The 27,524-nt window shown below is 50.2% G+C and overlaps 1 protein-coding gene across 3 annotated transcripts in view; it reads left to right on the top strand.

Annotated features, from left to right (window-relative positions):
- NKAIN4 (sodium/potassium transporting ATPase interacting 4) overlaps nucleotides 1-27,524 on the top strand; it is a 47,141-nt gene that overhangs the window by 1,699 nt on the left and 17,918 nt on the right. For all 3 annotated transcript variants that reach the window (XM_068700359.1, XM_068700358.1, XM_068700357.1), the window contains exons 2-3: nucleotides 21,695-21,832; nucleotides 22,325-22,405. In XM_068700359.1, coding sequence (XP_068556460.1) covers nucleotides 21,695-21,832; nucleotides 22,325-22,405 — 219 coding nt within the window. The remainder of the gene's footprint in view (nucleotides 1-21,694; nucleotides 21,833-22,324; nucleotides 22,406-27,524) is intronic.

Below are 27,524 nucleotides of genomic sequence, written 5' to 3'. Positions count from 1 at the left end.
AGCGGCTTGAATGGCCGGGGAGTGTATTTAGTCTCCTGGATTATTTCTTTTGATTTCTCACCCGTGATCACAGAAGAAAGAAGCTGTGCCCCATATTACGTTAGAAATTGGCATCTCCACCCCGACTGTCTCTGAACCCCATCACCATGCCATCCCACTTTAAGGCACACACTCGCATACACTGGAGGGAAAAAAAATGAAAAAGAAAAAAAGCCACGGGCTGCTGGTGCTGTTCTTATTCCTGACAAGCGTGGGAGTTTTTTCGTATCCAAGATACGGGGACAAAGAACCCCCAGCATTTTATTTTCCTTAAGACCCTCCTCCTGGAAGAAAAGAATCAGTTTGGCTCATTCTTAAGCAAGTTTGGATGCCTCGGCCGTGGCGATTTCCCATGGCACTCGCGGGGTGAATTGGTAGAGCTGGAAAAATGTGAACTATGGGGAGGGAATTCCTGGAGCTCCGCTCCGATGGGGGTGAGGTCAGGAGATCCTGGCTGGTTCCCAGCAAGTGCTTGGGTGAGGGTGAGGTCCAGCCTGGTGCTTTTTTTTATTATTATTAATTTTATTTTAAGTGATGCTTGTCCGTAAGACTTCGCATCATTTCCACATCACTACAGCCAAGTGACCTGCAGGACTCACTGCTGCTCGGAGTGGGCTCTGCTGAGACAAAACACTGAAGCAATCAGGCCAAGATCATCAATAAATTATAACGACGTGAACTTCCTTTGTTCCTCTCGTGTCTCTGCTCTGCTTCATTTGATACTTTGAACCCTTCACAGTCTTTCCTGCGTGTTGCCAAGCTCGGTGCCTCCCAGTGCCGAAGTCCCGGGGTGAAACCCTGGCTCCTCTGTGGGCAGTGGATGTTTTGCCTCTAACTTGAACGGGCAGAGCACTGCAGCTGTGGCCTTTCCCACTTCAGTTCTGCAGCACAGCCTTGGGTTTCTTTACATATTCTCATGTCAGTTCCTCCAGGCTTCACCGGGGCTTTTTGTAAACAATGAATGGAAGCATGAAATAACACCCCCTGCCCCAAAAATGAAACAGAATTGGCTTGCAATGTGTTTTTTTTTTTTTTTCAGTTTGCTTTCTTGTGAGGTGCAAGTCGCTGAGTTGGTGTGGGGGGAAGTGTTTGCAAACTGCAGTTTCAGTGTTTCCCTGGGGAAAAAGAAACAACAACAAAAAAAAGCCAAAAGCAGAAAACATATTAATCGCTGCTGTGTGCGCTCCCCAAACAAAAAAGTTTGTGATCCCGTGGCAGAGCAGAACAACTTGTGAATTCAAGGAGCTGCTACACAGCGCGAATACCAACGAGATCCTCAGCCCCCCACGGGCTGAGCGCTCACGGCAGAGGCGAGCAGAGCCGAACGCGGCCGGCTGCAGAAAATCAGGGCTGGCTCCCCAGCGGTTTGCTAATCAAGAGGGGGAGAGGCGAGGCTGTAGTTTGAATAAATAATTCGCCGCGTTCCAATTTTAGGTTATTGTTTCCTCGCAACGTCCACCTTCGGCTCTCGCTCCTGGCTGGTCTGTGCTGGAGGGAGGCCACGAGGAGGTTGGGGCTCTCCTACCTGTGGGTCCCGCTGTGCGTTGCTGTCCCAAATCCCTCCCTTCTTCCCCGTCCATCCCTGTCTTCAGCAGAAGTTGGGGTGAGCGGCCAAACTGGGGCCACCCCACAGAGGGGTTTGTCCTCAGCCCCAGCACAGAGGGCCACGAGCGAGGTGCGGGGCTGTGGTAGCCCAGAGCTGGAGGAGTAGGTTAATAGCTGCTGCAGCCTCCCACCCCAGTCCCAGCAGCAAAAGGGTAACAAGAAACACATGTCTGACCCCATTGCCGTGCTGGTCAGGCCTGCAGGGGGATGCTCTGTCCTATTAATTTCCTCCCGTGTTGAAATTCCCAAGGGTTTTGTCAATGCTTGGTTCTAGCACCTCTCCTCCAGGTGCTAACGGCGCCTTCAGCACCTTCACACCCTCGCTAATCCTGCCCAGGGAAAGCCCCAGGCAAGGCTGAAAAGAGACTGCAGGCCTCCCCATGAGCAGAGCAGCACCCGGATCCTGCGAGGGAGCCTCTACGGGGGTTCAGGAACATCCCTCGTAGAAATTAGGGTTGGAAAGGGCTTGTCAAGGGCAGGCGTCCACGTGGTTCACAGCCAGCAGGGCCACGGGGCTGCAGCCTGGGTCACGGTGAGGAACCACAGCTGGGGCTCAGGCAGCGAAATATTAAAAAAAAAATCCTTGATTTGCTTCTTTCCTCCCCGACAGCCTGAGATTGCACCCAAACAGAGTGTTTTCTAGAGTAATAAGCGATCGTGCGCTGAAGGCACTACGTGAATTTATTTCCACCAAGCTGAGCATGGAAAAATTCCCTCCCTCCCCATGCCCTGTCCCAATAAATCAAACAACTGCAGTTTCTTTACATTCTGTCCATGGATTGAGAGCTCAGATGCCAAGCAAAGCCTGGAGACAATTTTACAGATACATTATAAATCCCCCTAGAATAAGAGCTTCTAATGGAAAAAGTGACTAACACTTCAAATGAGCGCAGAACACGGCGCCCTGGGACGGGCCTGCAGATTGAGACTAACCAAAAGTAACTATATACCTTTATTTATTTATTTTCTTCTGCTCCTTCTCCCTCGCTCCCTTCTCGGCAATGCCTTTTTAATCTCTTGCAGAAGGGGGTGACCAGTGCTGGAAAGTATTTGGAACCAGCACAGATCCTTCCCTAGCTGCTCCCTCGTAACTGGAGCGGTCGCGGCGGCTTGGGCGAGACCCGAGGCGATGGAGAGCACGCGAGGGGTCGGGGCAAAAGGGGAGAAAACGGGCACGTGGGGTTGCACAGAGCATCTGGGAAGGCAGGATTTGGAGGAAAAAAGAAAAAAAAAATGAGTTAAAATGGGTGGATTCAAGCTGGTCAGTGCCCCTGGGTCTGCAGGAGGGAGGTTGGCAGAGCGTTTTCCTCTCCAAGAGGCAAACGGGATGGCGGTGTCGGCATTTTGGGGCTGTGGAGGTGGTTTTCTCTCCATCCCAGGGAGATTTTGAATGGGAAGCAGGGTGGGGAAAGCGAGGCCCATCTCTCCCCCTCCGTCAGCTGCCTCCGGAGCCGGGGCAGTTGGATGCATCTCCTGGGGGAGCCCTGAGCCTGGGCAGCTGTGGCACGGCTGAGCACAAAGCACTGAAGGCGAGAGCAGGTGCAGGGGGAAGCACGGTGTCCCTTTGCTCATCATGCTGATCAGGCCCACTCCAAAATTGCCTCGTGCTCTCCCCAGCTGTTTATCTTCTCCAGGTTTTGTGCTTAGATTGCAATCCCGCTGGAGAAGGGACTGTCTTTTGTGCATACGCACAGCACCCAACACCGTGATGGCTCGATCCTTTCCCGAAGTCCTTGAACAATACTCCGGGCTAAATAATAACATAAGTCTAAGGCTATATTTGACAGATGCTGTCTTCTCCGTGTCTGTTCCAGACAAAGGAAAATTAAAGCTGTGCCAATAATAGAGCTCGTCAGCATTTTCCACTGATGCTGACTTTCAGTAGAAACCTGGGGATTTGACTAAATGAATATTTTCATGAGAAGTATCTGCTTTCCATAGACAATTCCGAGTTTTTCTCCAAAGTTTTGGCCAGAATATTTTGGCGAAAAATCAAAAATGTGCTGGCAAAGGCTTGCTGTGCTGGCGAACATTTTTAATTTTGGAGTTGTGGGGCTTTTCTTACAAAAAGTTGAATTTTTGCATGCGGAGATCTTTTTTTTTTTTTTTTTTTTTTTTCTTTTTCCTGAACAACTGGAGTCCGTAACGGTGCAGCACAGTGGTCTGAGCCCAAAAGCAGCACAAGGCGAGAGGGGTTTGGGGTACACGCAGGGTGTTTGAGGCAGCCCATGCCCGTGTTCCCCATCACGGTGGCACAGCCCGCACGTGACTCACAGGAACCAAGTTGCTCTGTGCCCTCTATCCGAACCCATCTAGCACTTTCAGACCAGGACTGACATTTGGCAAAGACCAAGCCAAAAAGCAGCTGAGGGCAGGGTTGCTGCTGGTCAACTCTTCTCGGACTCCCAGGGCTTTATTTCGGCTGGCGCATTGCGTTTGCCCGACCACGCTCTGTGGTTTTGCCTCCCCTTTTTTCTCTCCCCGAGCCCCGGGGCCACGCAAGAAGCAAAGGAGCTGGTTTTCCCCCAAAAGGGAGCCTCTCCCCTGCCTGGTGTGGGGCTGAGGGGCCGGGAGAGCTGCGCCTGCCAGGGGCCCTTCCCAGCGCGGAGCTGACGTTGCTCCATTGTGTGCTAATAATATACGGAAACGCGGCTCGTTTTGGCCGGGGTGCAGGATGGAGCCCTTCCAAGAATCTGCTCCAGGGGCCCTCCAGTAGGAACTCTTGGAGAATAAGCCGGATAACAAAGGCCAGATTGTGATGGCTTTTCCTCCAGGAAAACCCTGGAATAGCCTATCGCTTTCTGAGCACTTAAGAAAACGCATATGATTTCGCGAGGGCTGAGTGCCCCAGCTGGAGCTTTCCCTTCTCCCATTAACAAAGCGTTGGGTTTGAGGTCGGTAGAACCGGACCTTTCCTTGTTATTGAAAAGCAGAGATAATTTGTGATTTAACGTCCCTATGGTTGTGGGGTTCTCTTTGTCCCCATTCCTCCTGGGCTGGAGTAAATGTGGTGAGCAGACCTGGCTGCATTGGTTGTGTCTACGTTGAGACTTGGTAGGAAGAACATTTTCAACAAAGTGGAAACTTTTTTTTTGTGTGTGTCAAAGGCAGTGCATTCTTTTTCCATTCCCCATATCTAAAACACAAGGGTTTTAAAAAAAAAAAAAAAAAAAAAGGAAAGAAAAAGGACATTTCTTGCAAATACTCTGGCATTTTGCAATGTTTGCTGAAGATGATGGGAGTTTTATTGTGCCAAACCCCAGCTGTTTTGAACTTTTCAGAAGTGTTTTCAAGCTTCTGTCAAAAAAAAATTGAGAAGTCTCACCAAAAAGAAGTTTTGGTTTTGGTGTTTTTTATCGGAATTTTGAGGTCTGAACATTTTCATCTTCCAAACATCTCTGATGTTTGATGTCATCACGTTGGGAGCTCCAATGTACTTCCTAAGGACTGGGGCTTAAGGGGAGAACTTCTCAAAAAGAAAGCACAGGCTTTGGGGTTGCTGCAGTGCACTGGCTCATTGGGTTGATTTGTTACCTGTTTATAGGACACTGCTTTTTGGTGTATTTGTTGTTGAAGGAAACTCGGTGAATAACACCCGGTAGAACTGCCAATCTGAGATATTTTATAGTCCTTCAAAAATCATATTATGGCTCTTAAAGTTCATGAGATCTCAAAATAAGAATAAACGGCTCCTGCTTGGCTTGTTTATGGAGCTGTGGTAAGGGTCACAATCTTATTTCATCTTCTTCTTGTCGGGGATAGCAGCGACGGTTACAAAAGCAAGGATTAACAGCAGTAAAAAGAAGCGAAGCAGCACTAGTAAAGTAATAACAGGAAAGTGGTTATTAGCAGAAGGGATGAGAAAAACTGAAATCACCGAAACCCCATTGAGCTGGGGTTTCAGCAAGGCTGCTGCTTCTTGCAGAACTGATTTCTGTGTGTAGCACACCGAAGCTGGTGGTGATGTCCTCTGGCTCCTCACTGGGACAGAAGTTTTATTTCTCTTCGTGTTCCAAGTTTCACAGCCTGGAGAGGAGCGAGCGGCAGCTCTCTGCTGAGGGAAGGTCTGTGGATTGTCTCCTGACTTCCCTGCAGCTCATTAACATCGCGGTCTTTTCCAAGGGATGCTTTCTGGGCTCATTTCCGCACGGATTTAATTGCCATTTTCCTCCTGTCTGCGGCTGGTTCTCAGCACAGCTGCTCCTGTGGCAGGACGTTCGGCACAAATACGTTGTTTATCGGGGAAGCTCGCATCCCAGATTTTCTCTCAAAGGTGCGGATTTGTGGAAATGAGGAGAGAAGCTCCTCTAATCCCCCTTCCTCCTTCCTCCCGGCTGCTGTGCGGATGAGTCTCGCTTTGGTAATTGAGGTGTCAGATTCCCTGACACCTTTCGGCTGAAAGGCTGACGGTGTGGAAGCGGTGACCTCCGCTGCCATCTGCCACAGCTTAATGAAAATATACTGTGGGAATCAAGACAACAGCTTGCCTTCGTCACCTGCGTGGAGGAGGCAGGCGTCAGGAGTCGCTGTGCCAGCCTCCTCCGACACCTCTCAGCGCGGCGCTGAGCTGCCCGCCTGCTCCCTGCTCTCCCAGGCCAGCCAAACATCCGCTTGCTTCTGGAAATTTTCTTCTCCGGTTCTTTGATGCAGTGCTCAAAGCTCTAGCAAACCAGGAGCATCGTCCTATTTTTTCTGCAGGCACACAGTTGCCGGTTTGCAGAGGAATTGAATACCGCTGAGGAAAGTTTGGTTCAAGTTCTCCTTGCAAGCTAAGTATACTTGATAAAAAATGAATCGCGGTGCTCAGATCAATACACAACTACAGTGAATACACAAAGCCTGGGACACTGCCTCCTGTGACCCCTTTTTGGGGAACAGGGACCTGTCCCTTGTCCCTGGTGACCCTGACAGCAGCCTTGGGCCCATTGCAGTGCCTGGTGCTGAATTATATTTTCCAAGTGCTGTTCCCTGAGACAGTTCATCTGTAAGCAGCGTCTCAGCTGAACAGGGAAGGTGAGATAGAGGACACTGACGGAGGGGACGGAGTATTTTATTACCCACACAGAATTTATAAAATATGGAGTGTAACCTTGCATGGAGCTCTGTAGGGTGTGTTCATCCATCTCGGATAAACAGCCTCACCACAATTACCAGTTTGTCACTGTCTGTCCTCAGCTCCACCAGAGAATGATCTCTGTGGTAACAGCTCTTACTCCCAGTACCAGAAAGGTTCCCCCACCTGGAGATCGGGAAGAACCCAGACCCTGGTCATATTTGTTTTGTTCATTCTTGCGAGGTTTGGACATTATTTCTACAGCTCTACAAGTTCAGCAGCGAGATGGTTTTTCTGTGGAGGGTGTGTGGCAGGGCCTCCCGTTACTGCTGCCATGGTGCAGATACTCAGCAGCTCCTCGCTCCATGCCACGGGGCTTGTGAGCTTCCTTGCTCCTCTTCAAAGATTCTGTACCCTTGACACAACATCAAGAGGGAAATTGTCCCGTTTTTGTGAAGGCATGAAGTCCAAATCCCAAAAAGAAGGATGCAGCCGTGGACGCACAAACCAAACCAAACCAAACCAAACCAAACCAAACCAAACCAAACCAAACCAAACCAAACCAAACCAAACCAAACCCAAACCAGCCTTTGTCTGCTTCCCCAGAGGGAATTATTGAGTGAAGGTGGCTGGAGAAAAACTCGCCATGAACCAAAGACCCTGTGATCCTCAGCAGGACAAGACAGAGCTGGACTGGCGTGCCTGTGTGAGCTGTACTTACAGTCCTAGAAAAAACAGAGCCCATACGTATGTATTTATGAGCTACCAGGTCCAAAGAGGCAAGGGCATGGTCTTGCAGCTGATTAACCCTGTGAAGAAAGACTGACATGTGAGCCCTCGGCCTTGGGTGGGCTGTGGCACTTCCCAGAACCCAAAACGTGGGTTTTGGGAAACCCCAAACACCCCTGGTTCAACTGCAGGGCAGAGGAGCAGCTCTCACGGCGCTCCCCTGGGGGACTGCGAGAAGAGCAGCCAAGTCTCTGGCCAGATTTGGAGGCTCTGTGCTTTTAGATAGCGCAAATATCCGAACTACTGGCTTCTTACCCACATCAAACCCGGTTCCTAATTTCCCATGGCTCCTGTTAATCCGTCAGCAGCAGATTTCCGTGTGCGAGACGAGAACGGGCTCTGACAGGCGGCTGGCATCCGCACCTCCAGCAGACAACGCGCTTTTTGTGGGCTCATTGTGGGAACAGCCATACACCTGCTTAGATTGTATACGTACAGAATTAGGGGAGAAATCTGATTATCCTAATTACTCAGAAATGCTAAATATGTGCAGAATACAGTTTGGCTAATTAGGCTAGGAGGCTGCTGGCTGTTCGGGTGCTGGGGGAGTGCAGCAGGAGCTCACGGTGGGTCCGTTTTGTGCCCTCTGCTTTGTGAGAACACGGAGAAAAATGAACATGGGGGGTTGGAGATGGCATTGCCAGCCTTAAAACTAATTACAAAGCTGGGAAAGGGCAAATCTGTGCCACTTTTCAGGATTCTGGGTCTTCGAGTTTCCCATCTCATTATTTGGAGAGGAAAGATTCAAAGGAAGGATGGGGCTGCCTCGCCGTGCACACAGCTGGGGAGCGCCTGTGCACAGCACCTTCTCAGGCGGGTCTTTTCTGTGTGCTCTTTGCTCTGCGTTTTTGGGAGGCTCTTGCTGAGTACATCCATCACTGAGGTGTCTAGATCCTGAGAACCGGGCTGGTTCCTCCACCTCCATGCTGGACATACACCCAGGGACACCAGGATGCTGCATGGGAGGGCTGGTGGGCTGCAGGGTCCTGCAGGACCTTGCACACACACACCTTGTAATACTCCTGGGTCCTCCAGTCCCCACAAATCTCTGCCATCAGAGCCCAAACCCAGATCTCCTGGGTATAAACAGTGCACAAACTACATGCTCATCCATCCTTGTGACCCATGCATGCTCGTATCTTTAAATAAACCCATGTGGCTTTTATTCCCTACCTAGCCAGAGGCTACCATCTACCTCAAGCTGTTCTGGGAAGGCGAACTTTGCTGTTTTAAGTCACCAGCCGTATATTTTGAGTGCTCAGGATCAGTCGTGCTGCCAGATTAAAACATTAGCTGTGAAGTTGGCTAGGAGAAGTTACAGGAGCACTCGAACTTCCAGGGCTGCCACTGAACTAGTTTAAAACTGGGTTGTGTGACAGCCTGAAAGAACAGATAGGGGGATAGAAAAACTCTGCCATGGCTTCAGACAACAAAGCCTGTGTCTCTCCTCTGATGAATAATGGCTCTTTGTTTTATGCCTCAGATGACAGGGCCGTTACAACTGCTGAGAACTATTCCAGCGCTAAATATATGGCTGCGTAATAAAGGCTCTGCAATCTATGAACTGGGGCTGAATGGCTACTGGAGTGAATCATTTAAAGTGCGATGAATTTCTGAAGCAGCTCATGGTGACAGGAGGCGGAGGGGCAGTAACCTCGTTTTGCAGATCGCCCTGCCAGAGGATGCTTTCCTAGCGTGAGACGTAACCCAGGTTTCACGTCTGCCAAGTTTTTCCCTCGTGGTGGCTCCCAGGGCCGCGGGAAGTTCCTCGCTCGTTTTGGGCACTCACCCACAAAGGGCGTTTCAGACAGAGCCCCGGTGTTGGGTGGTGACACTCTACGTGGATTTTCTAGCAGAAATCCTGGAAAAAACAGTGCTGGCAGACCAAGTGGGAACGGGAATGCAGCAGCAAGTCCCTCATTCAGCTCAATGGGATTTTGTTGGACCACGTCAGAAATTGTGATAATCCTGAGGTGCTACGTTAAGGAGGATAATGCTGTTTTTTACCCCAGTGGTGTTTGCATGCTGGTAGGAGAGGGGATGCATGGGTGCTGTTACCTCTTAAAGCAGTGGGTTTCGCTGCAGAACCCTGCCAGATTAAACTTCCCCAAAACAACCTAATGTAGCGACGAGGATTTGAATTTCCATAATGTGGATTAGCACTCTTCTATTTTAGCTAATCCGTGCAGGCGGACCTCTGCAAGCAAGAAGGTGAAAGCACGTGAGCGAGGCGATCGGAAAGTTTGCAGCGGAGACAAGGCAGAGACGCTGCTGCTCCTGGGACGAGGAACCAGCTCCGTCCCCCACGGGGAGCGATACCCGCAGCGGGGAGGCAGGGCCACGTGTGGACGGAGCTTTTGTAAGAGATGTTAATAGAGGGCAAGTCTTTGTCCCCTTTCAGGGCTGGAGGAGGCAGAAGTGCTCACGGGTGCCCTACTTCAGAGTTGCCACCCCGGCAAGGTCACCAAACCGGCACGGCCCAGACTTGCTGCGAAAGAAGCGAGCTGCCAAAGTGGCATCTATTGAGCGGGCTCGTTGAAAAGGAGAGGGAGAGAAAAAAAAAAAAGAGGGAGAGGGAAAAGAGAAATTCAGCTCTGCTGTTGAATAAACCATGAGCTCAAGTCAGCAGGGGAGGGTAGGAGAACGTCGTGCGAGGAGCGCAGCCGAGGAGGGGCCTGGCGGTTGTGGGATGCTCCTGGACGCTTAATTGGGGAGCGGGCTGGTGGGGGGCCAAAAGACGCCCCCGATAACATGGAGACTGCAAAAAATCCAAACAAATCGGGTAGCACAACAGAGGAGAGAAATTATGCTGGTAAGATAAACCATGGCCGAGTGACGCTGCACAAACGGCCCCACGGAAGAACGCCGCTCTTGTCTCAGCCGCCCTAATTGGGAGGCCGGGCAGCGGGCGGCCAAAGCCCCGCGTTGCACATTTTCCCTTCCTAATGAGGCCCATCCGCCCCCTCCCCCAAGAGCAAAATTCCCCCCAGTCCTATTTAGCTGAAAGGCCTGGTTTCAGTCCGCTTTCCCCCAGCAAACTCATCCTGGCAGGAGCTGCGTTAAGGAGGACGAGGAGGAAATGATAATAAATCGAGGACTCGCTCCCATTTCACCTTGGGATGAATCCGTCCTGTGGGGGACTCGGGAAGGGTGCTAAGAGGACGGACGGGGTTGCTGCTTTCCTTTTGACGCTTGGTCATGTGGAAAATAACCCCATTCCAGGCCTCGCTCAAAAGGGCTTTCCTTTTAAAATAATGCTCTTTAAAAGGCGCCGAGTCCGTATTTACGCTGTTGGAAAGGCAGCAGCTCGCCTCCATCAAAGGGAGCGTCACGGGTCTCGTTTCATCATCTGCCTGGACTGAAACGCCAAAACAAAGGGAATGCAGCACAAAAAGTAGTATGGTCAATGCCATTACTGCACGTCAGAGAACTTGTTAAATCTCAGGTTTTTTTAAGCACAATACCGTATTGCCAATAAATCCCCAATAAGGATCTTCTGTCTCATTGAACTCCTCTCAAGCACAGCGTAGCCGACACCTACAGGAACACACGGTGTGGGGAATGGTGGGCACGAAAACCACGAGCTGACCGACTTCCACCACGGCTCCTTCTCACATTTTGAAGCCAGCACCCTGTGGTGCCTAAACCTTCCACCATCTCCACTGTGCTTCACCCTTACTCGTTTAATCTGTTTGAGCCGTTTATGTATCTCTGTTCTTCTGCTCTTATTAGCTTAGGGAAAAGAGAGCTCTCTTCCCAATCCATAATGCCCACGGGGCGGTTGCAGCTGGGGAGGAAACCCAGGGGACTTGGCACCCAGGGGACCTGGCACCCCAAGGACCTGGCACCCAGGGAAACTCCAGGACCACGCCACTGGGGCTGTGCGTGGGTTTCAGCAGCACTGAGATGTGGCTGGCACCTCAGGAGTCCCCAGCCCTTGGGTCATGGCTTTTCCTCCTCGAGTGGCTGCCAAAATGAAGCATCCCTAGAGTGCAGGTCTTGAGGGAGGCGACGGAAGCTGGGTTTGTTACCTGCGATTATAAAAGTAATTAATCCGTGATTTAAGCAGGATTGATTTCCTCCTGGTGAAGCACTTGGAAGATGAAAGTCAATGGTGATCGATTCATTTTTTAGCTACTCCGTAGAAGTGAAGTTGTTTGTGGGGACTGTGGTTATTGGAAAATTCCTGCAAGACCCCAAAAGCCTCTGCCAGTCCCTATTTGTAGCAAAATGGTCGTTTGCCTGTTTGTTCCAATTTAAAACCCTTCCTATCAAAAGCATTTTACTGAAACCAGAAGCTGGACTGTTAAATGGGTTTCATTTCCAAAATACTCTTTTCTTCCCGATGCTTTCTCATTTCGGGCTTTGATGACAGGCCTGGAAGTTTCCGAGCACATTCTTTAGGGGAGAGTCGGTCAGTATGCACCGATACGGATTTTGGAACTGGGGAATGGCTACGTCTTTTCACAATACAATTTCACAAGGGGAATTTTTCCTGTGTCTGCTTTTTAACTGAAATAAGCACATTTTCATGTTAGGTTTATTATTATTATTTTTTTTGGCAGAGCATAAACAACAGAGTGTTAGTAGAGATGATTAAAACTCGGCTGTCTCAGTACAGGTGATTTTATCCCAAGGATAGTGTGCCTGAAGTGCAAGTGAATCACTTGGCACACTCGTGGCCAAACTCCTAAAACACCTCCAGCTTCTAATTTGTCTGAAAACTTTCTGCATAGTGTCATGACGTGCAGAGGGAAAAGTCTCCGGGGTCAGATTTGATGTATAAATCCAATCACTTCTGTGGCATTAGCTCATCTGCTCTGTCCTGACTTCCCAGCTGTTCATTAGACTGAAGTTACATCCTCTGACCACGGAGGGCAAGGTAAGGGTAATAGCTGGAGCAGGCAGCAGTGGGGAGCCTGAATTGACTTGGCATCCTCTGCTGGGACTTGCTGAGCATCAGGACACCACAGCAGGGCTGAATCTGGGGGGATGCGGGCCTGGAAGTGGGGTAAGGGCTCCGCTTTGTGAACTTGATGGTGAGGGGCAGGGTGAGGGTCTGGTGCTGTGACCTGCACAGGAAGGTTCCCAGCCTAAAATGAGACCTCTTGTAATCCTGAAGGACAGGCTGGCAGCCAAGGAAAACACCATTACAATATTGTTAGGGTTCCTGCTGATGCGTTAATATGAAATATTAAAGATTTTGTGCAACATGAGGGGATTATTTTTAATTTCACTCCATAGCTGGGAAAACAGGAGGTTAACACCTGGGGGAGCAGAACGAAATGCAGGAGATGGATCCTGGTTTGTCCTGTTCTCTGTAGGATCCAGATTGTGTCAGTGCATCCGTACCTGGCCTTCAAGTTGTTCCCATGGCCTTTTCCCTCCTGTTCCTTGGGTCCAGATTTCACGGGGTGCTGCCGCACGTGGCTCCAGCTGGATGGACACCACAGCTTGTGTTAGTGGATGCTCCAGCACTGAACAAAGCGAGGGTTTCTGCCTTCCTCAAGGAGCTGCTGCTCGTGGCGTCACAGCAAGGCAACAAGCAGCATGTGTAGCTGCTGGCAGGTGGAATGGGAAAGCTGTAAAATCCTGGGAAATCCAGCCCTTCGGCTTCACTTGTCTTTCCCTGACCCCGCCACTTCACAGCTAGGTATTAGGAAGCAGAAGTGCTAAGAGGACTTCTCTGCGTCCTGGTGGGGGAGATAAAATCTTCATTGCCTCTCTGCTTTCCATGAGAAACAGATGCTCTATGAAAAAAAAGGGTCTGCTTGTGCTGTAATTACCAGTGGAAATTTCTGGGTGGCCGTGCTGTCTCCCCTCCTGCTGCGGGATGACTACAAATGGGCTTTTCTTTGCGGAGCGGAGTCGCAGCAAGACCATGGCAGCTCCCAATTTCCTCGATTATTAATAATAACAATATCATTTGCTTTCTCCCCTATTTCTCAGCCACCCTGCACTTCCCTTTTAATGAATTCCCTCCCCTGGCTGCAGACTCGGCAGTGACACCAGCCTGATTTGTAATGTAAATAGGCAGCCCAGCGTAAAGGCGACCTGCAAGAGCACTGCGGGGCTCTAATTATAATTTTCATTAAACTCCTTCTGTTTACGAATATCCAAGCAATCTGGCATTGCGGCAGGAGCAAGAGGAAATTAAAGCAACACTACCACTTAGCTAAGGTGTCGGGGAGGGGGAGGACCCAGCTGTTGAGCAGAAACCGAGACAGGGTGCTGCGCTTTCCTGCGGGCGAAGTTGGGAAGAGTTATTCCTGCTCTGGCATCCTTCCCCTCCTGAGCTTTGCCCCGGCTGCAGAGCTAGCATGTGTTTTCCCTTCCGAGGCCCTGGCTGTGTTTTGTGTGTGATCCCTTCGTGACCTAATTAAGGGGCTGAGCTGCTCCAGCCCCAGAGCTGCGTGCAGGGGGACAGCGGCTGCTGGTGCGGCTGGAGCGGGACGGGGAGCGCAGGGAGCTCCGTGCAGCACCACCGAGGTCCTGCTGGTGCTTTGCTGCCCTACACGCACACCAGGAAGCATCCTCGTGCTCCCCTGGCTGGGAAAAGCAGCTTGAGGTGCTCCCAGAGAGGCATTTTTTCCGTCTTGTAGGGCACACTAAGCCTTGCTGAAGGGAAAGTGCTGCAGGTGCCAGGCATGAGTGAGGCTTGTGCAGGGGACACCAAATGTGAGCAATTTTGTCCCTTTAGCTAAAGCTGGGAGATGTTCTCAGAGGAATTCGGATACAGCAAGTCTTCCTTGGGCTGCATGTGGGCAGGATGGGGAAGAACTGAGCTTGGCTTTTCGAGCCTGAAGCAAGAGTTTCTTCCTCCTCTGGGAAGCTGCCCGTGGCATATTTAAGGCTATAAATCAACTCTGGGATAACCAGAGGGAAAGTAAAATTGCAGTTCACAATAAATGCCTATAAAATAGCAAGGATAGCAATAATTTTGTCTAAACTGGGTGAGTCCAACTGGTATCTCATGAGCTTTATACGCCCTGGGAGTCTTGGTCCAACCCCTGAATGGCTTTGAAATCTTTCTGGTCCACCTGGGACTCTGTAAAATGTTCCCAAACTGCTGCTCCTACATGCAGGAGACTCCACAGAGCTGCATGGTTAGCATCCGAACAGCCTTGTGTCCTGGGCAAGTCCTGGCCATGTGCCTGCTCCCTCCCTCCAGCAGCAAAATGCCACAGGAGGTTGATATCTGTCCGTTTTAGCTGAGCAGATAGTGTTTAAGGTAGCAATTCAGAGTGTATAGGGTCAGTCCCTATAGCTAACAGCAGCCCCTTTGCTAATTTTCTAGTATTTCTATTTTTTCCCTGCATCCCTGCCAGGCAAACAAACCCAAACTTTGGGCAGCCTTCCTGGCTGAGCAGAGGCAGAGATCACGGACTGTAACGCCCTGTTGGTAGGAAATAAATCTCTCTATTAGAAAATTAAATTCCTGCTGATCTCCAACGCTGCTCTGCCTCACAGCCTTTATAGGGTTTAGATGGCTTCGTAAATGGTAGCGGATCTCCTGAGGGAAATGGCTGGGGATTTAATGGCATGTCTTTAATAGACTTCGCTCAACAGTGAAATTCGTGCTACTGGTGGGAGAAGGCTCCCCCCCAGGCCCCTTTTTAGGGTCATTGGTGTGAGGTGGGCTGGGGTAGGGCTGCAAGTCCTGCAGCAGGAGAGGGGAACAAGGCTGCCACGAGCACAGAGCCCGGGGTAAGGCTGTGCCTTGCAGAGCAGCTGGCTGGTGAAAAAGTCAGGCACTTGTTGAAGGAACTCATTATTTTTGCGTCTGTTGGAAGCGGTCACATCCCCTTTGTTCCAGTGCCCCCTCTCTGTTGCAAAGCTGGAGAGCCGAAGCAGAGTCCTGAAACTGCGGGAGGAGAAAAAGCTGGGGGCAGGGGGTCTTGTGGGCACAACAGCTGAATCTAATGATGTTTGGAAAACTTAGGTCTGAGTGTTGACATAGGTTACAAACCGAACGAGTTTGTCATTCTTCTCAGAGCCCTTTTTTGCCTGGCTCACAAAGGCACCTGCTTATTAATTTGAGCTGATTGCTAATCTTGGCAATCAGCAATCAGAGCAGCGTGCAGCACTTCGATGCTATCGGGAGGCAGGAGCGCGGGGAACGGCGTGGCTCTGGTTTATGAAGCTGCTGTGCACAAACCGGGGCTCTAGATGAAACCAAGAGGCTTCTGCACCGCCTCGGTGCCGGTCTCATCCCTTGTGCTCACCGAGGATGGAGGATGGTGCCTCTCCTGGAATGCTAAGCAGCATTCAGGCATGTGGGGCTGCATAATCACAAATATTCTCAGCCAGGATGGTTGTGAAAGGCATCGGTGCCAGAAAGCCACCAGGACGGAGGGCAGAGCAGCCACCATGCCTCTGGCAGGCATTTATCTCCCAGGCCCTCAGAGTGACCAGCTTGCCTCGGAAACATAAGTGATTTAAAGATATAAGGTCTGCTCCCTAAGGTCTGTGTGAATAGAAGGGGTTCAAGCAGCTCCAGGGGAGGAAACGGACCCAAGCGGGCAGAGAATGGGGCTCATTGTGTCCAGCGGGACCGACCACGCTGGGGGACAGAGTGACAAACGGAGACCTCCCGTGCAATTAGTCCCCTGACCTCCGCGGCTCGGCGAGGGATGCCGGGAAGGGAGCTGGGGATCACAAGGCCCCGAGGAAGGTTTCCTTGACAACACTTAGTGAAGAAAAATGAGATTTGGTGAAGGCAGCGTGGATCAGCACGTGAGATGCCGACTTGGGAAGAGACAAGGACGGGGCACCTAGCAAACGAGCCCTTCGGTCAGGGGGACGTGAAACACAAGCTCAGTGAGTTGCTCTTTTTCAGACAAACTCAATTAAACAACTGTTAAGACCATTAATATTTATTCAGAGATGCAGCCACTCTGGTAAAAGCAAGCTTGTTGGTTAACTCCATAATTTTTCTACCCACAAAATCTTCACCTTGAATAAGCCCCGGTGTACAGAGAAGTTTCTGCTCACCGCTGCGATTTTCATCACACTGCAGTGTGGGTTTAGGGTTCCTTAGATCTCATCCTGTTTCACCATTTCCAAAAGCAAAGCAATTGTACAGAAAGACTACAGCGTAATAAGAATGATAATGCCAACAACAACAATAACAGCAACAACAATGCACAGGGCGAGTGTCTGGCATTGCCAAACTTCTGGTCTGGAAGAACCAGGAAAAAAAAATATGTTCAAACCCCAAATAGATACATTTTAAAATGAGACATTTGAGACTTTCTTAATTTCTTCCTGCTGTCTCAGCTCGCTGGACTCAAGCATTCATCGTTATATGATGTCTCATCGGGACAGCAGTGCTGTGACTTCGCCCTGAACTCGAGCCATCAACCACCGCGTGGCCAAAATACCGCAGGAAATCAGCGCAAGTTTCCTCCTCAAGAAAAGGCCCGTGACCTTTCTCAGTGAAAGTCTTGGCCGCCCCGGTGGTGTTTGCACAGCAGACAAACAAAGAGCATCTTCTTAAAAAGCGAGGCCGCTTGGCAGGGAACCAGAAGCTGAGTCAACGAGTCGGGCCTCAGCCAGGCAGGGCTGAAAATCCGAGGAGCGCGGTGCTGGCCCAGGGGTGCAGCTCAGGCACTTTCGCAGTTCAGCTTGGCAAGAGAGCAAATATTGGGGGCTTACATCGCAATTCTGTCTGTGATGAAACTGTAGGTCCACACACAGAGATCCAGGGTGGCTGTGTACACCTCTGAACAAGGGCAGAGCAGAGTTGGAGCGGTCCATGAGGCTGTGTCCTTGTGGTGAGAGTTATGGGAAGCACAAGAGTTTAAAAGTGGCTTTTTTTTTGTCCTCATGGAAAATTGGCTGGGTTTCTGGATAAAACATGCTTTCACATTTCGTATAGGGAATGTGTCCCGATTTTAGGGAAAATTCTGCCTTGTCAAAACCTGAAGCTACCAGGTACCACTCCTCAAAGTCAGCTCCTGAAAAGTCTAAACCTTTCCTGGAGGAAGAAGAGATTTTCTGACCAGCTCAAACCACAGCTATGGGCCCGATAAAAGGGCAAACCTCAAACAAACTCCCAAGGCTACACAGCACTGGATTTTGGGAAGGTTTGTCTCCAGTCATGCACTAACACTACAGAAAACTGAAACTGAGATGATTTGATGAATTCATGGAAGAAATCTTTCCATTATGAAGACAGTACATAAAAACTTGCCTTGTCCCTGTCTAAGTAAAATGAGGAGAGCAAAATGAGCTGATGGCATCGCCTTGATAGAAGAGTGTAAAGGACAGGGAGTTAAGGGATTATGGCAACTGATTTGTTCACCAACACCTCTTTTTCCTTAGCAGTATGGAGGCACAAGGGGAAAAGGTTGGACTCCCCAGCTAACCAGCATGACAGGAACAACAGATGAAACAAAGAGGAGGCGATCAGAAAGACTGGGAGGGCCAAAATTTCAACAAGCACCCCCCAGCCCACGTTAAATCACCCCAGAGTGTCCTGCAGGCAGCAACATCCGCCAGTGACACTGTGCTGCCAGAGCCATCACAAACACAGCTGGGACGGTTTGAATACTCCGACAAGAAACGTTTCCACATTCAGAGATGTTTTTTAGGGACACATTCCTATTCTGCAGGAGGGTCCATCGGGCGATGCTCCCCTGCAGCTCGGGGACAGCATCTCCTCTCTGGTGAGGCTTTGATGGTGCAAAGCCCTTGAGCACGTCCCATCCTGCTGGCTCACAACGCCCCTCTCTGTGTGTGAGCCTCGATATAGGACTCTCTGTAAGCTGCAGAACGTCTTCTCTGCCTTTCTTATCTTTCCCAGCTGTATAAATGAGCGATAGCCTGGCGGAGAGCTTGAGCTCGTTTTGTTTGCATGGCTAACAGTTGCTTCACGTGCTTATTTGCTGTTCCAGTTTCACGCGGATCAGCAGAAATGTGGTTTGTTTCAGCAGAAGAAAGTCTGCCGCTATTCTGATTTTAGTACCGCAACACATAATTTAATTTAAGGAGTGAAAGGTAAAAATGTCTCGCGGTCTAGGAAAGCAAAAAGAGCAGAAGGAATACTATTTTTAATAAGAACACTCATAAAGGAGAAAAATTTGTTCTCCCTGATGGAAAGGTCCTGTCAGCTTTGAATGGCTTGAAACCTGTTCCCCAATCTGCGAAATTTCTCCTTACAACAAATATCTCCAGATTATACCAGGGTTTCTCAGCAGAATAGTGTGAATCATCATAGAGAACGTTGCAGCGAGGAAATGACCCTGCAGAGCCTTGGCAGCAGCAGCGAAAGCCGGCATTTCCCCTGCTCAGCACGAGGATCCAAGAGGGGCTCAGTGGAGGGGTGCGGGTGCATCTGCACACATCGGGGGGGCAAACCCTGGCCCTGAGGTTTCTGCCCAGGCTGAGGGAAGCAGGCGTGAAGGCTCCGGCCGCATTCCCTGCATCTGCTGCTTTGTTTCCAGCCCCAGGCCGAGGGCAGCCCAGCACAAACCTCAGCCCTGTTTACCTGCAGATCTCAGCAGTGTTTAATGGGTGTGCTCTGCACACAGAACTGCAGTGTAATGAGTGGCATGCTTGATTGTTGCGTTTTAGCAAATGTTTTCTTAATTATCCTAGATTCCTAAGGGGACAGGGACAAGTCTGGGGTAACTTTGGGCTGCTTTTCTGACAGCTGGGTCGCAGCCCAGGCTCACTATGTCAGTAACACAGAGCTGAGTTTCACCAGTAACATCTGAGCTTGTCATCAATACAAAAAATTGCTTTTGTATAAATGAGGAAGCAGCTTGCCTTAGTGCTCACATCCCCCAGAATGTACGACCCAGCTCCCACTCCCCTTAGCCGAACCGACGGGCACAGCAGCTCTCTGCACCAGCTGAACCCTCTGCAGCTCCCAGGCACACAAAAGCACTTAAAAATGCAGGGTAAGGAGCAAAGGAAGGTAAATTGGGATGGAAACAACTTGGAGATGAGGGCAGTCACAGTAAGGAGAAGGGAAGTATGACATGAAGCCAGTGAGCCAGCGACCTCTCCACGAGTCGCACCACAACACCAAGTCAGCTGGGCTTGGCACATCCTGCAGGAGCTCTGCTCACACTGATTGCAGGGACACAGCTAAATCATCTCCAGGGCGGTTGGGTACCTCTCAGGTCACAGAGCGATGTTTTCCCTGGTCCAAACAAGCCAGGAAACATCAAGAAGATGTTGTCCACTTTTACACAGCCCTAACAGATAGAAGGAAACACTTCTCTAGACATGGATGCCTTGAATCTGGAGAACCCCAGGCAGGCAGCATGGGTAGGAAGGATTTATCCTTATCCCCTTTTTGGGGGCTGAAGGCAGGAGGTGAGGCTGAGTGCTGGTGCCCCCAGCAGCAGGGGGATGTTATCTCTGCAGGGCACAGCCCCGTGTGTCCCTGCAGCCAACCCAGGCAGCGCTGTGCCAGCTCTGGGCAGCACACGCTGCTGCACCAGCGCACTGCACAAAGCCAATTAAATGCCTGATTGGATGAGGTGCTCATGGACAAGCAGCCCTCTGCCAGCCAGTCAGAACCTCAACGCCCCAAATATCGTTAAGGTATGTGCAGTAATCCCCTCCTGAAAGGTTAAGTGGTTAACCTGTTCCAGCTGCTCCAGACGAGCTGCAGACAATCTGTGCTGGGGGAGATGGGGCAGCGTCTGCCCTGGTCTGCCCTCAGCATCCTCCAGGATCCTCAAACTGATCAGAAGGAGCCTCTTGCTTCAAAGGGAAGATGATTGTTTTGCAGGAGGCTCAGGAGACTGCCTCTGTTCCCTCCCCAGGCTCCTGCGCCCCTTTGCTGATGAAGAGATGTCAGTGGGGGAAAGCTCTCACCGCCACACCGACCAATCCCCCTTGTCCAGGACTGATGGCCCTGACAGAGTTCTTTGAAAAAGAGATTTGTGTTGAACTTCCAAGATAATGTTGAGAATTGCAATAGCTTCACAGCCCAGAAGAGATGCGAAGTTGGTTTCCCCACTATTTGGGAAGAAGGAGGAACAGTGGTCAGTTGGTAGATGTGGCTTCCCTCATCGCATGCCTTGGCTGGGTCCTGCAGCCACTCGAATCCTTAAATGCTTTAAACCATTACAAAAGCCCCACCTGACTTGGCCCCCACCTGCCATCATCTAAAAGCCAAGCCAGGAAAAAATTGGTTCACGTTTCATAGCTGATTACACATAGTAGACTAAGATCATCCAAGCTTAATGTCTAATTAGTAGTTAAATTGACTATCGATGGTAAATTATAATGATTTATTTAAGTGAAAATAAATATAAAATGTCATAACGTAATTGCAGCATACTATACTAATGAAACACACGTTTGAAATTCACAGGAAAAAATATTCTTTGAAATCCACTGGACAAACCTGCAGGAACCATTTTTCCCCCTCCACTCACTGTTTCCCTTATTAATATTTAAAGGCTGCGGGGACGTAAAGGCCAGCGTGCAGTTGTGTGTTTGTTTTGCTCTTGCAGCTGCATGCCAAAAACAGCTGTTCGGATCCAGATGAACAGTTCCTTGCCCGATACAATGGTTACAGAAGAAAAGCACATCTTTATGCAAATATGGTTTGAAAATCAGACCAAGCACCTCAACAGTAATGGAGTTTTATTTCCAGGACATAGACCTAGCCTTGAACCAGGCTATTAGTGCTGGAGAGGAACGCTGTGTCCTCCAAAAAGCTGATGTGTTTGCAGAATTTCTTTGCTGGGTGGCAGCATTTTCTGCTGGGGGAAGGCAGAGGAGAGAATTCCCTCCTCCCTCTCACCTTGATGGATGCGTGCTGGAGAGCAGAAAGCTGAGAGGTGTCAGGAATGATGGAGTGATGCTGACGGCTCTGATAAATGAGTTCTTGGACGTCCTGCTGCAGCCGTTTAAGGCGCTGCTGTCTTGCTCTCACCTCTCCCCTCTGCCAGGGCAGCCTCCCCGTGGCAAAGCGCACAGAGAGGCCGTGCCCCACGTAGGCACTGGAGCTCCCTGCTCCTCACCAGCTCAGCCGTCAGAGGGGGAAGGAGAGGTGCAAAGAAGGGCGGTTGTGCACACACGTCCTGTCCTACTGCCCCGGTTCATGGGCAGCAAATTGCTTTGGGGTGGGAGTCGCCACTCCAGCTGCTGCAGGGATTTGCTCAGGGAGCGTGTCAAGACCTTGACAAGGGACACCGTGAGTCCAGAGGCTGTAACTCTCCTTGTTCTTCTCCTTTCCAGCTTGCGGCGTTAGAGAGGCAGGTGTTTGATTTCCTGGGATACCAGTGGGCCCCCATCCTAGCCAACTTCCTCCACATCATCATCGTTATCCTTGGCCTGTTTGGCACTATTCAGTACAGACCTCGCTACATAGTGGTGGTAAGTAACATCCGCTTTGTTCAGAGCCTTTCAAGGCCCTTCATAGCCTTTGTTCTGGGATGCAGCAGGCGATGAGGCACTGAGGGAAGCCCTTGGGAAATCAGGCACGAGCACTGCAAACAATTTTAGCAGGAGGTGCCTGGCTGTGCTAAGGAACACGTTGTTTGGTGTGCTGCACTTGTGTGCTTACTCCAGACTTGGAAGACTTCAGATATTTATTACTGGCACCAAAGTAATGCCAGGACACCACACAAAAGAGAGGGAGAAAGAGACCTTGGACATAGCAGAAGCTCTTCCAGTCCCTCCAAGGCTCTGTCCCTGTGTCTCTAATTAAGCAAGGGACCTTCTGCATATGAGAAAGAGGGAAAGAAAATTGTTACGGTGCTGACTCAGTGCATTTCACTGTCCCCAGCTGGATCACATACATATAAAGTAATTCCAGTGACTTCCTCGTGTTTATTGCTTCTCTCTCCCCGTCCTGTTCCCTTCTAGTATGCCATCTGGACTGCAGTTTGGGTCACCTGGAACATCTTCATCATCTGTTTTTACTTAGAAGTGGGAGGGCTCTCAAAGGTGAGTAGGAGCTCCGGGGGTAAGTGCCTGGGCTTTAGGAGAAAAACAAATGGTGTTTAGCAGGGAGGCCAGAGGGGTGGCAGGCTGCTGTGGGGTTAAGGTGCTGGGAGCTGTTCCTGGCCTCCTGCGTACTGGGGGGCTGCTTTTCTTACAGAGAGAGGAGCAGTGCTTGTGGTGTGGAGGGCTCATGTGGTTTCTGGAGTCCTTTGCTGGTCAGCAATAAGTGGCTGGGATAAGTCCTTCTCCAGGGGTGCTGTGAGTTAATATCTGCTCTTGAAGGCTGAAATAAGCTAAGCATTGCTGCCTGCTTATCGAGGACTGAGTCAGAAATAATAAAAGTGGGAGGCAAGCCCTAAACTGAGCCTGGGCTGCAAGCAATGAAGTACGAAGTGTTGCTGCAGCTTAGCAGACTACGAGCGATTATGGGCTGTGGGTTCAGTTCAGAGCACTCCACATCTGGCCTAAATTCCCAGGTCATACATCTAAGTTGCAGTCATAATTGGAACCGCGCTGTGTTTTTCATTAGCCCTACAGCGAGTTGTGAGTGACGTTACAAATCCTTTGCAGATAAGAAAATGTAATTTCTTAATTCCTCAATTAATCTCTGTTTCCCCTCACGACTATCTTTAGGAACTTCGCGGGAGCTCTCACCCAAAACAGCGATTACTCAGGGGCTGGAAGCTCAGCCTGAGATGATCTTGGTCTTGGCTGTGACCAAGGAAAAAAAAGAAGCTTATCTAACTATTTTAAAGCTCCCTTCTGAGGGAAAACATTGGCTTGAAAAACTGCTCTGGGAGCTTCCCTGGCAGCCAGTGTTTGCTCCCATCCAGCTGATATTTGCGTTCGCTAATCCCGACCTGCCCTGTGTCGGCTGATTGCTGTTCTGCAATTCAAACGGCCTCACAAACTTCACCTTCTCCACCCCAGAGGAGCTTCATCTCGTAACCTTGCTCTGTGCTGGCGTTTGTTTCAGCAAAGCCAGCACGTGATGAAGCTTTACTTAGCCTGCAGGATGTCCCCTGTGATGGGGACCCTTTTGGTAGGGCCGGGTTTCAGGAGGTACCGTTACCGACTCAGTGGACCTCTCTCTAGAGCTGCAATGAAAATGTCACACTGCTGCTTTAGTGGCACCTGGGGGGTGGAACAAAACCAAAGATCACTTATGTTGGTTTGGTGGTAAAATCCTTTACAGCCTTGCCTCTATTCTTCATGTGTTACTTCCATTTAAAAATGCTGCCTTGTAAGGAAAAAATCACAGTGCTGCTTTCCCTCCCCCTTCCCTGTATCTGAAGGTATTTCTGTCTTCGCAATGACAAAACAAAACCTCATTTCCACATAAGAAGGAAAGATGCACTTGGAGCAGGAGTTAAACTTTCTGTAGGACGGCGTGAGGTTTCGCAGGCTGGCTAGACGTGGGCAGCGTTGTTCTCCTGCTGCATCTCTGGCAACCTGACCCAACACCAGCCGACATCTGTAGGGTCTCATTGATCGAATCAGCCCTGGGATCAGGCCCCAGGAGGACACCTGGGCTCGGCTGGGAACGTGTAGAGCAGGCTCTGGGAGGGGGGCGAGTATCAGCTGGGGTTGGGGGCACTTGGAGCAGCAGGTACCTTGGTGCCCTTGGGGCTCTGGCTTCTTGGGAAGTCAAAGTTTGTAATGAGGCTGGCAGTAAGCAGGTGGATTTGGGATATTAGAAGAGCTTTGGAGCGATGCTGATGGAGCTGGTGAGATGAAGGCTAACTCATTACCTACTAGACTCCATGGGGAGTGTTTCAGACACGTGTTTTCACGCTCGCTGTGTTCCTGTGCAAGTCCCTCGAGGGGCTGGTAGTTCTGAGGGAGGTTTTGGGATGCTGTTTGCTCCGGGATCCCTGGTGGGGCTGTGGGAGGGTGCTGAGGGAAGGGGAGAGCTGCTTTCCTGCTCGCCCCGTGATGCTCCTGACAAGGACAGCCTGCCGGGGAGATCTGTCAGCAGCTGGCTGATTTATAATGACAAAATGCAGAGAGGGCACCGAGCTGGAAAGAATGGAGTTTGTTACCTCGGCGGCTGGCGGTGACAGCCCAGACTGAGACAGGGGATGGATAACTCAGGTGGGGTGAGAAAAGGGAGAAAGGACCCAAGGGTTTCTGCTGCAACAAGTTTGAGATGTGCCTGGAGAATGAGAAAATGAGGAAATTATGATGGTTAGGTGCACTTATTGCAAGTAATTCTCTCTGCTGTGATGCCTCTATCCAAATTCCCCGGTGAGAGTGCAGGATGCAGGCAGGGGGATGCCAGGCAGCGCTGGGCTGAGGTTTTTGTGTCTGGCTGATTGAATATACAGAAACCAGGGACACTGCAGCTGTGGGGTCTGGGAGATAAGGGCCTCTCTCAGCCCATAAACAAGGCAGCACAGGGGTTAAGAGACTGTTACAAACTGTGTCATCCACAGAATATGGGCTGTAGGCACACAGTTGTTGAACAGCACTTAGGGGGGCTTGCTCTTTGCCTTCCTTTACCAAGCAACTGCTCCTCCACTGCCCCTTTCCTTCTCTGGGTCATCTCTGTCTCTGCCTTCCTCTACTTTCTCCTGTCTTTCATGACAATTCCTGAAGTGCTCCTCTGTCCTCCAGGCTCCTCCTGCAGCTCTCGCTCTCTCCTGGCCAAGGAAACCCTGAGGCAGGCTGTTCTGGCCGGCTGTGCTCAGGGTGGTTATAACTACTCTGAATTCTTGTAATCCAAAGGGAAAATATTCTTCCCTGCTCTGTGAATCTGTTCTCTACTTCTTGAAGAGCTCAGCTGGCCTGATTTCTACTTTTCTACCCTGTCATTTTTTATTCTGTGATCTTTTCTTAGCAGGAATAAGGAGTGTGAAACATGGCACGGCAGAATTTCATTAGGTGGACAGACACAAATAGATCTGTGCAAGCGGCTAAGAAAGCACTTCCCTTGCTGCTGGAAAGGCCTCCCTGGGTGTTAGCATATGTTAGCTTGGCTGTAAGCGCTTTGCCAGCGAGCAGGCAAGAGATACAGCAGTGTGGATTTGAAAGGCTGCATCTCAGCACTGGCAGTGAGATGGGGACATGCTAGGAGAGGCTTCTGGCAGTGCTGCCTCGCTGGCTGTCCCTGCTCAGGTCTGAGCACGCCAGCATCTGGGAGAAATGCTGTCAGACAGCTCCATACCGCTCTGTGTCGCTGTGTTTGGTGGGACGTGTGGCTAGGCCACTCTGCAGACTGCTGGTCCTCCTCCTCTGGTCTGTTCCTCTTTTATCTCTCTCTTTTTTTTTTGTCCATCTGGCCGTTGAGTAAGGTGAGCTGCTGGAGCTGCCTCCTGAACATCCAGGCTGTGCTCAAAGTCCTGCGTTAAGCTTCTCCCCTTCTCAGAGCGAAGCACGCTCTCCTCAACACCTCAGTATGAATTGTCAGCCTGAGTTAATAATTAAAATCCTGCTGGTAAGACACATGAGCATCTGTCTGTCCTGCTGCCATGCTGACTGGCTCTTCATCACGTACTTGAGAAGCGTTTGGAGCCGTTTGAGAAATTGTTGCCTATTCACATTATTCCTTTGTCTCTCCCCCCTGGAATTATTCATCTCATAAGGGTGATTTTTCACACCCTAACCCCCTTTTTTTCCTCACTCTCACCTCTAACCAGTGCTTTGATCTGAATTCAGAACCCTGGTGGTCTAAATTTCCTCTGGAAACACAAGGAAAAAGAAAGTCTGTATCAGTCAGATGGGGTACGTGTGTCATTTGTATTCCAGAGACTCTGGGTGGCATCTTTGGGATAACTTCGTACCTGAATAAATACTGTGAGGAGGCTGGCTAAATGCATGCCTAATCACAACTGTCCCTCAACTCCACCTGAATTTAGAAGCTGAAAGCCTGGGATTTGCCCTTTAAACGCGGTGGCATTGTCAACAAGTGTGCTGAGAAACGATGGAAGTGCTGCGCTGCGGTCTCAGGGTGATACAGATATTCAGCACACACGACTAGGAGATAAACATCATATTTCCCATTTTGATAAGAACTGTTTCCAACTTAATGGATATAAAATCCTGCTGTCAAGCTCTGGGAGCTCTCATACGGTGTTCGACTTGTTTCCCAAGACGTTACAATGCTGCCTTGCCTGATAATTAAGGAAATAAAGGGGGACATAATTCAGAAGGACGTTCACAAGAAGAGATAAAGCCACCTTTGATTAGTCCCTTAAAAATAATGTTAGAAAAGCTTTCTAAAAAATCTTTTAGAGAAAGGAAGCTTCGTAACACAGCTGCCTCCCTGAGGGTCAGAGCTAGGTGTGAATTTCCCCATGGGAAATGGTGGGGAGAGGCTGGGAGCAGAAAATGGACACTAAAATGTAGGTACGACACTTTTAGTGCTGTCGTCTTCCTTCTCGCACTGCTGGCAAATAGATAGCAACAAGGTGCCACGGCAGTTCAGAGCCAAGTGTGATTTCTCGCTGGCCTTCAACATCCTCCTGAGGAGGAGCTCGTAGCGCTCTCTGCTCGTATTTCTCCCGAGGCTGAAGGTTAAGGAGGGAACGATAGCCCTCCAGCCTGTCAAGGAACAGGGGGGAGTGCAGTTACACAGCTCCTCGCCCTCCCGCCAGCAGGGCTTGCTCACTTCTGGGACTCATTAGTATCTTTCAACCTGCAGGGTTTCAACTTCTGAGAGTGTTTCAGTGTGTTTAGACGTCAAATGCTTTACAGAAAGGTCTTGGGAAACAGCTGTTTCCAAAATTTTCTCGCTGTTGATCTTTTTCTGATGGTTTTAGAGCAGTGTTCCTATTTCACAGTTACATCTCTCTTCAACCACCTCCTCGCAAATGATGCTGGCAAACCACAGGAGACATCCTGGGATTGTTCTCCTGATCCCCCAGCAAGCACTGAACAACTGGAGGTCAATTAACTGATTTTCCTGATGCTCTTTCATTATGCCTCATCCACGCAGGTATCCTCGGAGGACCCCAGCCAGGGAGACGAGCAAAGGGACGGCGTCGCTCTGCATGTCCAGAGCCTTTCGTTTGTGCTGCCCTGGTGCCCTGCAGAGCTGTTGCCTCTGCACTGTGAACCCGAGGGCATCTGCTGCAAAATCAGTATTCGTGTTCCATCTGCGATGGCTGGCTCGTGGGTGGGA

Source organism: Anas acuta, chromosome 16 (assembly GCF_963932015.1).
Source record: "Anas acuta chromosome 16, bAnaAcu1.1, whole genome shotgun sequence".
Taxonomy (NCBI): domain Eukaryota; kingdom Metazoa; phylum Chordata; class Aves; order Anseriformes; family Anatidae; genus Anas; species Anas acuta.
Note: the sequence above shows the minus strand (reverse complement) of the source record. Positions and strands in the feature narration are given on the sequence as shown.